A 14,918-nucleotide genomic window follows, 5' to 3' on the forward strand; every position below is an offset into this window, starting at 1 on the left:
AATATAATGTCTCAATCTCCTCATCATTCAATACTTTATAGCATATTCAACTTCTCTCTGCTTCAGACATTCATATTTCCGTTAAACGGCATAGTGGATTCACTATGTATCACTCCTTCCTCTTAGTATAGGAAGAAGTCTTTATGGGACCAATATCTCTTATTGAATTAATGGTAGTTGCGAGCCCAAACACACGCATTGCAACGGTGGACTCCTACCCGAGCTCGGACTAGAAACAAGTCGATTGTGAGCGCGTTCTGCACGTTAGACGTCGAGGCAGGGCGCGGCTCACTGCGGGGACTAGTATGCAACAGGCCTAAAACCCAGCCTAACATAAAACAACATATTAGAATCACATTATGTTAACCATGTTATTGCATCACGTCATAGCATCACAGGGCGATGCAGTACTAACTCAACTATTAGAGTATCGCCCCGTTGCATTATTTCAAATAACACTCCGTTCACAACACCACGTGAACAGAAAAACGATTTATTCCTAAATCGTAACTTCCATATTCCACTTCTTAAAAGTTCAAATTATCAGTAGTACGTATATATCTCAAAAGTTTGCCTCCACAATGCCTTTACACATCATCAGCACTACCTTTCATATGGACACGATATTAACACTCCGGCTTCGGAGTGCTGAGTGTCCGAACGCATCGCCCCTTATAGTAGTCGCAGGGCGAGGCGGGCCTAATGAATATATGAAAAATTAATCCTTGATATCTAGACAAAACAGTACTTAGTTGCCGGTGCAAGATCTGCATCTAGGAGACGTTAGACACAATATCTTTATACAAGTACCTACTATCAAATTAACAGTATATACAAGATTATTATACGAACAATGAATTAATTACGAATATTTATTATTCATTTTTAGAGATTACCCTTCCTATAAGATTTTTACAGTCCTAATCAAAGGTCGGTTTCACTATCAGTATGCAATGTATACTAACCTATTTTAAAGTCCAAAATTTTCCTAATTTCATAAGCACTCTTGGCCAAACAAAGAACTGGATTACAAAAATTGCGATTCGAAAGAAAACCAAATAAGGTCTATTTTGCTTTGACGTTACCAAGTTTTGATGCTTGCAAATGAAACATCGATTGCGAGCATGCAAATCTTAAGCTAACAATAACTGTAGGTACTGTGTTTAAATGAAAGACAAGAATGTAATCGGTAATCAGGTACCAATATAATTATCATTAATACAATTTAGCTGTCTTATAAAATAAGCCCTTAAACTAATTCTTATGCAGACTCCATATATTTTTTCCAATAGCAATTTCGACTGGGCTGATGGCACATCTTGAATGTAGAATATACAAACATTATTATGACAAAATTTATCACTCTCTCAACAAACGAAAATATTAATGTAAATTTTGTTTTTTAAGTAAAGTTTTTAAATATACTACGACAATACACACATCGCCATCTAGTCCCAAAGTAAGCGTAGCTTGTGTTATGGGTACTAAGATAACTGATGAATAATTTTTATGAATAATATACATAAATACTTATAATATATAGATAAACACCCAGACACTGAAAAACATTCATGTTCATCACACAAATATTGTCCAGTTGTGGGAATCGAACGGCCCACGGCTTGGACTCAGAAAGCAGGGTCACTGCCCACTGCGCAAATCGGGCGTCGGTAAAAGTTAGATTTAGGGTTTAGAGTAATAAATATACTTTTTTTGAAATTTTACACTTTAGAACTGAATTCTTTCTTTTTCACTCCTCTATGGCCACGAAAAAAAATATCCACTCATTATCTCGTCAATCTCGATTCATAATTATCTAATTAACTGAGTTTAATTGGTGTTTTAACAAATTGTTATTTTATAACTAAGTACTCCATTATTTCAATATTTTTTTATCCGGTAGTTCATTTAAATCGGTCGACTTGCAATGACGGCTCGATTAATGTAACTTATAAATTTTAGGTAATTTTTTAAATACATTTATTCTCAAAAGAGTGAGAGAGAGAGTTTAACTTAATGAGAAATTTCAAAATAACATAAATAAGCGGTAATATATTATCTACTTAAGGTGATACAAAACTAGCAGCTTAAACCAATACTTAACAACTTTTAGTAGGTATATAAAAGGTAGCGCGTTTATAAGTTATTAAAACAATGATTTTTTAACTCTTTAAATTAATTAATAAATCTTTTACTTAATGTTTAAGATTTTCGGTAATTACTTCATATAGTTACATAGTTAAATCTCGCGTTAGCTCGTCTACCTCGGTTTCAAAAAGTCATTTTAGAATAATACTGCTACTGTGATCTATGTACGACAGTCAAAAGTAGCGCGTGTTGCCACTGATGACTAATGCCTCTTAACCATGGTCAATAACAGTCTCGTAAGAAAGCTTAACTGAATGAGTTGATTAGCATAGCTAATTAGTGGCTATCCGCGGGCTTACAACTCAGCGGACCGATTTACATACACCTACAAAAGTTCTGCAGTTGGGTCTTCTCTCTGGAACATGCAGCGTAGGATTTAAATCGATTGACTTTTAATGTATGCTCATTTAACCACTAAATCTTTTTTTTTTATATTCAAGATTCTTGTATTTATTCTAAATAGTTTCATAATAAGTTCAATCTCGCGATAGCTCGTTCACCTCGGTTTCAAAAAGCATGAACAACAGCTTGGCACTTCAAAATAGCTTGTTTCAACTACCCTCTTCTCTAGATTCAAGTAAACCATTTTCCTTTTGGCGAATTCTTCCTCGCACTCCAAACTGTAACTCATAGTATTTTTAACGAAAAAAGTTTGGGAGCAAGAAACTTCGTGACCGTTTCTGAAAAATAATAATTTAAGATTAATAAGGTACTGTAACTAGAAAATGGTAAGAAATTTAAATTATTGTTCAACAGATACAACCACAGCCAGGTTACCTGTTAGTATTAAGGTTTAAGGTACTGAATATTAATGAAAATGATTTCAAGAATTTGTATGTTGATACATACCATCGTTAAATTAATAAATCCACATTAATAAAACATATCGAAAATGCAAATTTAAGAGTAATAAATAAATCTAGAAGGAATGGAAAAATATAAAAGAGATCTGATCTTCCAATTTCACTGCTGACCTAAAATCGTGTCACATTTTATAAATAGATTATTTTAATAGATTATAATTTAGGTATACGGCTTATATTTTTTGTAAATAATAATGTTAGTTTTTAAATATTATTATGTGTTTTCTTTGTTTTATATTTATGTATAATTAAAAAACGTGTGTGTAGTTATGAAACGCGTAAGAAGTTATAATTCTTTGGCGTAACAAGATAAAAATCTTTTCAATAATTTTATCTTTCGCCTTATTCTACGTTTGTAGAAAATACTACACTAACAATAGAAAAAAAGGTATTGTTTGAATTATTGAAAGTCAACTGACAAACCTTTTTTAGAAAAACTAAAATGTTGACTATAGCTAACTTCATGGTGTCGGTTTTGTGTGACGGGTTGCGCATGCATCGTAAAAATTTACTCTCACATTATTCCCTAACGCGCCAAAAGAAGTATAACTTCAAAAAAATTAAATAAAGTTTCAAAAGTGGTGATAGCCTAATGGATATTTAGGTATACCAATTCTTTAAACAGTATTATTTTTATTTATTAACTTTATTAACAGTAGTATTATTTACTTTGTGTTTCATAATTATAAGTCTCTTTCGTAAAAACTGACATTCTAGAATAATAGTACTTTCTGCGATAGTAGAAGTAGCCCCTGTCTTCTATGTAAGACAATAAAAACCAGTGGTGGTTGTGACTGATGATTAATGACTCTTGACCATGGTCTTTAACAGTCTCATAAGGAGTGGCGTTCATAAAGGGTATGCGCAGGGTATGCAGATGGTATAAAATGTAGTAAGTGTAAGAGTATTAAAATTCTACCCTTAAGTATTTATAACTTTTACTGGAGATTTTCTTCATTTATATATATAACATCTGCATACCCTGTGCATACCTTCTATGCACGCCACTGCTCAGAAGCAAACCCAATATATGTTTATGTTTTATGTGTTGATAGGCTTTTTAGTGGCAATACTCGGGCTAATAGCTCTGAGGACAGAGTCCATGGAACATGAAGCATAGATGGATGTAGTAGAACGTTTCGTGACAGAACTCGTCTGGAGAAATACTACCACCATTCTTATATCTGCCGCTAAGCAGTATTCTTGCAATGATCTGTTCCGGTCAGAAGGAGTGTGTAATTAAAGACACATGAGGCTTAACACCTACGCCTCAAATTAATGGACACAGGGCGGCATGTTGCAGTAAGTCCTATTATAGTGTAAAGGACTATGTAATCGATAAAAAAGCTTGGGTGTAAATTATTGCTCTAACCAGGTTGCTCTTCTAATAATTTAAAATGACATTGTGAGATGGTGATAACAAAAAAAACAAAAAACACCCGGCTAAGTTTGTTGTGGGCTTCTTCTTAGACCAGGACGCGTTTCGAACCCTCGTAGCTTTAGTTTTAAGTTTACGAATGTGGTTATCGCCATCATCTCACTAGGTACCGTGTAATTCTTATGTACGCATCAAAAGTGCCACCTATGGGTCTACTTGAATGAAGATATTTTTGACTTTGACTTACGTGCTCCTTGCATGCCATGTGAAGTATTGCTCTGTTTATGGGCGATTGTTTTCAACTTACCATGAGCATGGTCCCTCAATTTATTACGCCAAAAAAAGATGTTTGATTCTTAACTTTCTTTGATAAAGGTAACCAAATTCCGGAATTGTAGGTACACACCTCCTCCCATAACCCCACCGGTTACACCCACGCCTCAGGTTGATAGATACAGTGCGAAACATTGCAGAACGTATTCCTTGGATGCCCTGCGAAGTGTTCTCGGTTTATAGGCGATGATTTTTCACTACACCATCAGGTGCTTAACCCCCTTCAGTTAGGACTTAAAAAAACCCTTTCTGGGAGTCACTAGGAAAGCGGATTATAAGCGTGGAGTGCAGAAATCCCTCAAAGGAAAATAAGACTAGAGCAAATGGACGTTCATGACTTCGTGATAATGATGTGAGTGCCGTCCACCACAAGAATGAGGGGAGGGCAATAAGCGATAAAGACGTAGAACAAAGAACTTGTAGGGAGTCAAGAATGGAACACGCCAGTGAGTATTGGGCAGCCTCCCACCGCTTCCACCTATATAACCACGAGGTTGGTGGGGTAATGGGAGGTGGTTTGCACCTACAATACCGGAATTTGTTAACCTTTGTCAAAGAAAGTTAAGAATCAAACATCTTTTTTTAGTGTAATAAATTGAGGGACCATGCTCATGGTAAGTTGATAACAATCGCCTATAAACAGAGTAATACCCCCATAGCATGCAAAGGGCCGAGTGGCGCAGTGGGCAGCGACCCTGCTTTCTGAGTCCAAGGCCGTGGGTTCGATTCCCACAACTGGAGAGTGTTTGTGTGATCAACATGAATGTTTTTCAGTGTCTGGGTGTTTATATGTATATTATAAGTATTTATGTGTATTATATTCATAAAAAAATATTCATCAGCTATCTCAGTACCCATAACACAAGCTACGCTTACTTTGGGGCTAGATGGCGATGTGTGTATTGTCGTATTATATTGAATTTATATATTTATTTTATTAAAAAAAAATAAAAAAAAAAAAAAACAAAGAGCACGTCCTGCAACATGCCGCCCAGTGTCCATTAATTTGAGGCGTAGCTGTTAAGCCTCATGTGCATATTACATTGGCAACCACGCCCTTCAGACCGGAACACAGCATTGCAACCAGTGGCGTGCACTCCATACATGCACAAAATCACTGCATACCCTAACATTGATATATAACTCGTATAGGAGGAGAACTTGTGCCGTTTTATTGTGTATGCATACCCTGGTAAGAAACCCAGTGCACGCCACTGATTGCAACAGCAGAAATAAGCATGGCGATACTACTACCCCGGACGAGCTCTGTCACAAAAAGCTTTATCACTACTCAAAAAATTCTACTACTACAAGAAGTTCTACTTATACTTACAGACACTCATGCACTCGGAAGCTTTGAAATTTTCGTCCCTCCATATTCAAGATGAATTGCCAATTGTTATCTTGGTCTTTGGCGGCTCGGGGAAAGATAATCTGTAAATTAATAAACGACAATATAGAACAAGTTGCCTGATAATTCAATTTCAATCCCACCCCAATGATGCTGTCTAAGATGCGAACGGGCTGTAAGGACTGTTATGGTAGTTATTTTAAACCCATACCACCTTTATCAGTTTCTACGTGACATTGCATCGTACCAGATATCTAAATCGCTTGTTGACACGTCTTTGTCGGTATGGAGTTCACCAGCCTCGGCCTCTCACTGGACCAGACGAGAGAAAGTTCAGAAATTATGAATTCTCAAATTGACCCTCAATTGCTGGGGAACCTGGCAACTCCCCTTTAAAACCACAACGCTCACAGCTTCGCCAGGGAACTCACCTGAGAAATGTCCCAGACTTTTTCAAGGGGCCCATACATAGTCGGCTGGCAATCCGTTGCAAGGGTGTGAAAATTGTTCCGGTACGATGTCGCGAAAGTCTACAACTTTCAGAGTCTACTCGGTACAAACGAACACAAAAATCTTTCCTCTTTATAATTTAATTTTTATAGCTTTTGCTCGCGTTCTTATCGCGTCCGAGTTTATTGAGGTTTTTTACAAATCCCGTGGGAACCATTGGTTTTTCAGGGATAAAAATTAGCCTATGTTACTCCTTCCAACTATCTCTATGCTAATAATTAAGTTGATTGGTTGCTTAGTTTGGCCGTAAAAGAAGGACGAAATAAAAATTGTGTGTACAGGCGGTTATACTTTGGCGTAACAAGATAAAAATCATTTCAAAAATTTTATCTTTCGCCTTATTCTACGTTTGTAGAAAAAACGACTTTTACAATAGAAAATGGGTATTTAATACATATAAACTTTTATTATAACGCATTATCTAGTCAAAAAAGTTATTAACATATCACAAAAAAAAAAAAATCTACATAATTAAAGAAATTGACATAATAACATAATTAAATTTGGAATATAATAAATAGACTCATAATCGCACAAACAAGTTGCACTGAACATTAAAATTTGAGATTTTTTTGGACAATTGAATCAATTAAATCACCGGAGTGAGTTTGCAGACTTTGGCAATTAAAAGTGTACATTGTTAAACCTTATAGCTAACTTCAGGGTGTCGATTTTTGATTTTCGACGGTGTGCGCGCGCAGCTCAAAAATTTACACTCATAATTTTTCCCTTATCTGCCAAAAGAAGTATAACTTCAAAAACAGACAAAGATACAAAAACACTTTCGCATTTATAGGTAAACTAGCTTTTACCGCGTGGCTTTTTGAAAAACTTTGAACTTGAAAACCCAGAAGGAATACGACACCGATCATGAATACAAAACAGTGCACTATTTCAGGACGCTTTCAGGACGCTTGTGTCTCCTTTATTCTGCGTCCTTTCAACTATTTCTGTGCCAAAAATAAAGTCGTTTGGTTACTTTTGGACGTGAATGATGGACGATTTTTTATGTTTTTTTTAATGTTCCTGTAAACCAGCCCTATTGGAATTAAGAGTAGTTTTTGCAGGACCAAAAGTAGCTCATGTTACTATATAATATGTTTATAATTTGAAATATTAGTATGGATGTGTTAGAAAGGATTTCTTACCTTCTCTTTTTTTGACTCGCACAAATCTTGAATTTCCCCGAGATCATTGTCATATTCGATTTCATCTATATCCTCATTTGTGAACTTGGTGATGTTTTTCAAACTAAGCTGTAAAGAAATTTATTTAATTGGTATCTTTTTCTTACTTCACTACATCTACAATTAACACCAAGGTTAATTTGCTGTGTTAGAATTAAAGTAGAATACTAGAGTATTTAAATGTAAATCAAAACAACAAAAAATAATATGCCACGTATACATTTCCATCCCTCGAAAGACACTCAGATAGTTTCTGATATAAGTACCTACTATGGATACAGTTGACTTCCAAATCTGTGTTAATTTCGCAATAATATAATATATAGTATAGTACTAGCTGTCCCGGCGAACTTCGTACCGCGAATCATTTTTTTTTTTTTTCGTTGAATGTTATATTTTAATACTTATTATTCTATTCCGGTCTAAGAGGAATCCAAAAAATTTAATATCATAAAAATTGGTCCAACCTTTCTGGAGTTATAAATGGTGTAACTAACACTACTTTCTTTTATATAATATAATATAGATATTATTATAGACAGATTGATAGTGTAGTATTATGTAATAGATAGTTTTATTTTGCTTTTTTTTTTATTCCACTACGAGTTAACCCTGACTGCAATCTCTGGTGGTAAGTGATGATGCAGTCTAAGATGGAAGCCGGCTAACCTGTTAGGGAGTACGGTGGTAATACCCCTAATGTTAAAGGTTTCTACGCGACATCGGACCGGAACACTGAATCGCTCCGCACGTCTTTGTCGGTAGAGTGGTAACTAGCCACAGGCCAAGCCTCCCACCAGACCAGACCAGAGAAAATTCAGAAATAATAAATTTCCATATACATAAATATTGTCAATTTCAACGCAGTAATTTTGTTTATAAGAACTGTCAAATCTAGCTTTCACAGGTTTGCCCTGATCTGATCGAAATTCCTGCTACTATTTGAATTCCCTTTTAACAGTGCAATGCCAGTGATGATACCGCCGCCATCGCAGCGGATCGCTCGCACTTTCAGTCACCCCTTCCTATTTTGTTTACAAGTTGTTTAGCTCAAAAAGTTTGCGGTAAACCATACGCTATTTTGAAGTAATATCTACTGGCTGAGAAGCGGTGATATCCCAGTGGGAAGGACTTCGACTTCACTTTCGGGAGGGCGAGTTCGAGTCCCACACCTCTAGCTTTTCTACGGTAACGTTTTAAGCAATTAAAATATCACTTGCTTCAAATGTGAAGGAAAACATCGTGTGGAAACCTGCATACCTGAGAGTTCTCCATAATGTTCTCAAAGGTGTGCGAAGTCCACCAATCTGCACTGGGCCAACGGCCTTAACCCCCTCATTGTGGGAGGAGACCCGTGCCCTGTAGTGGGCCGGTAATGGATTGATATGATGAATGAATGAATGAATACACTTTTATTGTACACCAAAGAAACAAAAAGTAGTTACAAAGATATAAATACAAATCAAGAGAGTACAATTTGGTGGCCTTATCGCTACATAGCGATTTCTTCCAGGCAACCAATGGCGTAAAAGGAAAAAACATAGAAAAGAGGTAGGTGGTGCAATAAATAAGATTTAAAAATTATACAAATATATAAATATAAATAAAATATATTTATATCTATATCTATATATATATATATATATATAAATATATTATATTATAGTTATATTTATATATATATATATATATATATATATATATATATATAAATATAACTATAATATATATATATATGAATATGATGATGAAGATGACCTACTGGCATGAGAAGTATTTTCGTTTTCGTTTCGTATCGTTCATTTATAATAATAACACGACAGATATGTAGTTTTTTAGTAACTTAGTATTAATTAATTTTTTATTTCAATCATTTATTATTTTTCTTTTTTTTTTTTTTAAATTATTAGCAATGCTTAAGAATAAATTAAAAAACACTATTAAAAATTTATAAAAAAAAAAAAAAACTTCCACCCTCCGCTTGCGGGGCTTTTGAATGCCCAAGCAACCGGTGGTCAGGGCTCCAGAGTGAGAAACCTCCTCACAATACGCGCCGTTTCAAGGACTACTGCCTTCTGTATCCGACCCTTGATCCAACAACCAAGCGAAAGCTCCTTGAGATGTTGGTCGAAGCTTTTCGCGAGATTAATTTTAATTAATTTTATTATTACCTTGTTAAAAATCATGGTCACGAGTTCCGTTGGATGGTTTATAACATATTCACATAAAACAGCTTCTTTGCAAGCATCGGGAATTATCGGTGCGCCGACTGGAAATTTGTCGGCGTTCCAGGACAAAAGGGCTTTCGGCTCTAGAACAACGAATAAATGTTTTTTTTTTATTTCACTTTTGCATGTCGTGTGACGTGTCGAAATTTAATCCTTACTAATATTAGAAGTGCGAAAATGTATTTGTTTGTTAGTCCTTGCTGAACGCCCTAACCAAGAAACCATTCAACTTGATTTTTGGCATAGAGTTAGTATAAAGAATTTTATCCGTCGATAGTAACATATGATTTTTATCCTTGCAAAATAAAGGGCTCACACGGCATTTCTAAAAAAACAATAACCAACGCGGACAAAGAACGTGGAAAACAGCTAGTTAAGTATAGGAATAAACTTCCTCCCCCCATTTTATATAAATATCTATACTTACTTAGTTAGTACTTTCATCATCATAATCACTTCAACGAATAAACTTCCACTGCTGGTCATATATCTGTAGGTAGTTCCAAAATCCACGAACCAACGCTGCCTTTATCGGTGCGGGGCCCCAACACCTCGGGACCCCAACGTCTATCAATTCATCGCCATATCAGTTTCGCGACTCGTTAAGAAATGTGGGTAACTCTACTTCTTCTACGGATCTGAGATCTTCTCATTTCTGATTTATTTACGCAGAGATTTCTGAATTATTTACGTTGAGATACTTTTAGCATAGCTCTCTCCACCGCCCGCCCCATATTTATTTATTTAATGGTTAGTATTTATTCTATTTTTAAACTTACCATCCTCCGTAGGGACATAATATCTTGAATTTACACTTGCGAATTGGGATGTGAACTAGAAAAAACAAGAATATATTTTAAATAAAACATTCATAACTAAGTAGGTTATAACGTAGATGTTCATCTACGTTATTGCTTTTAGTCTCCTTATTCTCAATATTGTTTGTTTTTTAGAAATTGTTACTCCAGATACTTTTTCCATGAAGTCAATTTTAAAATTTTTGAAGTTATACTTCTTTTGGCGCGTTAGGGAAAAACGATGAGAGTAAATTTTTACAAAGCGCGCCCACACCGTCACAAAAAGCACTACACCCTGAAGTTAGCTATAGTCAACATTGTTTTACAAAACCCCAAAACCCCTATGTGTAAACAACACATAGGGGTTTGACAGTGTACCTATAATTGTCAAAGTCTGTCATTTTAATAGATTCAATTGTACAAAAATCTCAAATTTTAATTTTGTGGGAAACTTGGTTGTCCGATAATGAGATAACTAGTAATGCGTTAAAATAAAATGTTTTCAATGTATTAAAAACCCTTATTTCTGGTGTTGTGTCGTTTTTTCTACAAACGTGGAATAAGGCGAAAGATAAAAAAATTATCTTGTTACGCCAAAGAAGTATGACTTCTGACGCGTGTACATAAGTACACACACGTTTTTTTTTGTTTTGTATTATATTGATAGACCAAGCAGATGGGTCACTTGATAGTAAGTGGAAAAACATCAGCTATAACCATTGCAACACTTCGCAGGGCATGCCAAACACATCCTACAAAGTGTCGCCCTCTATCGATATTAGGCGTAGACGTTAAGTCTCATGTGCCTGTATTTACACCGGCAACTAAGTACGCCCTTTAGATCAGAACACAGCATTGTAACTATGCGATGAGCTTTTTGTGACAAAGCTCGTCCAGAAAAGTACTCCTTTACCTTACGAGCTTTGTCACAAAAAGTTCTACTACTACTGAAACTTCTAACATCATGAGAAAGAGAGAATAAATAAAAACTACATAATAAAACGACGCAACCGAAAATGGAGAACGACAACAAATTAACCTTTTATTGAGCTAGTCAAGGACTTGACAATCAAAATCGATGACTAGTTTCAAAACCGGTACAAGTATCACCATATACCAAGGAACCTGGTCACTAAATTGAATGTTAAATATATCGACAGTTTAATTTAATCAACAATAAATAGGTACTAAAAGAAAATTACGGAAAAGGATCGAAAAAGGTGATGAGATAGATATACGATAATCATCCAATTTCATATGTAGGTACCTATAATAAATCTGTTAATTTATTCCAGACTTAGAACCAGAAAACACCTTTAATAAATCTGATTTCCCATTCAAGTTTCAATAATAAGAAACTCTGACAGAAAACATAAGTTTTCATCGCGTTGAAAACGTCATATTATTATGACAAGCTGCAGGTGATCTCTTTAAGTAGTAAAAAGTGAGAGCAGATACCACATTTGTGTCATAACAAATCGTTATTTTGTAAATTTAATGACTGAATGATAATAAAAAATTTTAAAGCAGAAACTGAGACGAAAGTATTTATTCTTTTTATTTATCAAATAAATGTCACAAAAAGTGGAATCCAGAGCTAAATGGGACAAGCCTTAGAAATCTTTGACTATGTGTGACCACATTATGAATGGTAATTACAATTATAGGTAGATACATTTTTATGTAAACGTTTAAATGCAAATTAAATAAATAAAATAAAACTCACCGCTATAACAATCACAACACATTTACTCTGTAAAGTTAAATAATTAAATTTTCCCGCCATGGTGCCGCTGTGCAAAGAAACGAACTGCAAGTGATGCCTTAAAAATATATTCTCACTAGTTATATAGTAAAGTGCCAAACATTATTTTCCTCTTACGAATTACCTGCATAATTGTTAAGAAATGAATTAATAACAGTTTATTACAGTTCGACCGATTTAAGAATGCGTTCTTGCCAGATCGTCACCTTAAGGAAATCTAACTTTGCAGTGGCCTTGAATGTACGATAAAAATATTGTTTTTTTTATAAATGACCTTCTATTTTATTATCATATACCTACAAACTACATAGTTATGTCAACTGATAATAATTTTTGTATGTTTGCATTAAATTTAATGTTAATTTAATAAGAAATCAATATTTACTTACTACAGAGCACTGGTCTCTTTTCAGAACGAAAATGGAGGCCGTGGTCTAAAACGCCGGTCAAGTGGGGATTGGTAAACTTTGCACGCCTTTGAGAATAGTATGAAAAACTCACAGGCGTGGTGCAGGTTTCCGAACGATATTTGCCTTCAATGTTAAATTTCCGGTTCCATATTTTTTTTGTTGATTATTACCACAGACCTCTCTAAAAGTGTACGCATACGCTATTTCTTCCAAAACTCTACCTCGGGCTTTAATCATAAGTCTCTTGTTAGTCACACATAAGTTGTTAGTAATTTAAATAAATAATTAGGTAAAAAACTTGAAAAAAATTAAGTTCAAACAAAAAGTAAATTAATGGCAACTCTTGAGATGTCATTGTTCTGGCGCGCGGTCGATTGCATTCGATCGCTACGTAAAAGTGTCCGAGGGTAACGTGCGGTGGCGTGGTGCTACCGCCCGTTTTTTATTTTTTTGGATTATCGATGCGTCACCTTAATACCTACGCCTAGGTTGATAGACTCAGGGCGCCACTAGGTCTCTGCCGAGATCTTGCACATTATAGGAGGGGATCGGTGCCTTGTGGTGAGCCTTAATAATTTCTTGAATGCCCTGTGAAGTGTTGCCATGTTTATAGGCGATGGTTACCTATATACCATGTTACAAAACACGTGTTCTAAATATAAAAATACTAGAATATACAACTTGAACATAGCTATCGATTTTCTAACTACCTTTACGATGTAGAATTCAGGTGAATGTAGGTGTAGAATAATCACTCTCTTCATTTTTCTCCATCGCGCCAAGAGAATTATAATTTTAAAAACTGTCAGATGTCAGGAATGCATTTTTACAGCGGCTGGACTATAATAATTAAACTAGATCTACCCGCAGCTACATCCGTGTGGATGTATTATATCCTTGGTACTCTGCCCAATGATGTAGATCCAAAAGTTATTAGATGAAAAAATAATAAAGCAATGAAATTGCTTTCGAATTTGTTAGTATACTTAGGTCAGTCCAGGCGAAAATATTTTTTTTTACTTTTCTAAGATAGTAACAAAATACGCTTAACTGCTGAAATTGTCAAAGCGTGCATTTTTTCAAGTTAAAATTATTTTTGTAACATCTATCCATTGATCATTTGCAGTCTAAATTAAGGATAAAGCGACCAATAAACGCACTTTTGCATTTATATTATAAGTAGGTATAATCTAATTATGCATTGCGTAGGTACAGGTAAAATTTTATGAATTGGTTCTTTGACTGAGTTCTTTGAAATTGCTAATAATATTGTTTTTGAACACCTTGATGATAGATTTCTTGTTAAAGGGGATTTTAAGCTTGGTCATGCTTACTAAACTGAAGATGCGCTTCATTGTTGCACCTTCCATCATTTCTATCTTAAATTAAAATTGAACCGTTTAACAGCAGTAATGCTATATTATGAAAATTAAGCTTAATTTGCTATACCCCGCGAAAAGCAGGAGAATCTGTATGGTGTAATTTATAATTTGTTCAATCCTTATACTCCACACCAAACAGGTCTTCGGCATGTAGGCTACGCACGTTTCGCTCAAAAAACGGAGCATTCTCAGGTGATGATGACTTTACAATGAATAATTGTTAAGTAAAGTCATTGTAAAGTCAACATCTCCTGTGCTTAATTTTCATAATATATCATGGATTTCCGCAAAGTAACGCCTGCTTCAATCCAATATAGCAGTAATGCTCTCAATTAGATAATAAATTACTTAGAGATATTTTTCAGTGTCTGGTTGATTATTTATATATTATATTATCAAAATTAAGCTTAATTTGCTATACTCCGCGAAAAGCAGGTGAATCTGTGTGGTGTAATTTATAATTTCTTCAATCCTTATACCCCACACCAAACAGATCTTCGGCAATATACCCTCTACGCACGTTTCGCTCCGAAACCGGAGCATCATCAGGAGATGTTGACTTTACA

General features: G+C 35.0%; 1 protein-coding gene across 1 annotated transcript; it reads right to left on the bottom strand.

Moving 5' to 3' along the window:
- Positions 1-2,171: 2,171 nt before the first annotated feature.
- LOC120626276 (protein spaetzle-like) lies at positions 2,172-12,759 on the bottom strand. Its single transcript, XM_039893719.1, has 6 exons — positions 12,522-12,759; positions 10,778-10,832; positions 9,942-10,081; positions 7,732-7,839; positions 6,056-6,156; positions 2,172-2,828 (listed from the first exon to the last, which is right to left on the bottom strand). Exons 1-6 carry the CDS (start codon positions 12,579-12,581, stop codon positions 2,645-2,647), a joined length of 648 nt encoding a protein of 215 aa, XP_039749653.1. The 5' UTR covers positions 12,582-12,759; the 3' UTR covers positions 2,172-2,644.
- Between the last annotated feature and the right edge of the window lie 2,159 nt (positions 12,760-14,918).

This window comes from Pararge aegeria, chromosome 9, assembly GCF_905163445.1.
Source record: "Pararge aegeria chromosome 9, ilParAegt1.1, whole genome shotgun sequence".
In the NCBI taxonomy this organism is placed as follows: Eukaryota; Metazoa; Arthropoda; class Insecta; order Lepidoptera; family Nymphalidae; genus Pararge; species Pararge aegeria.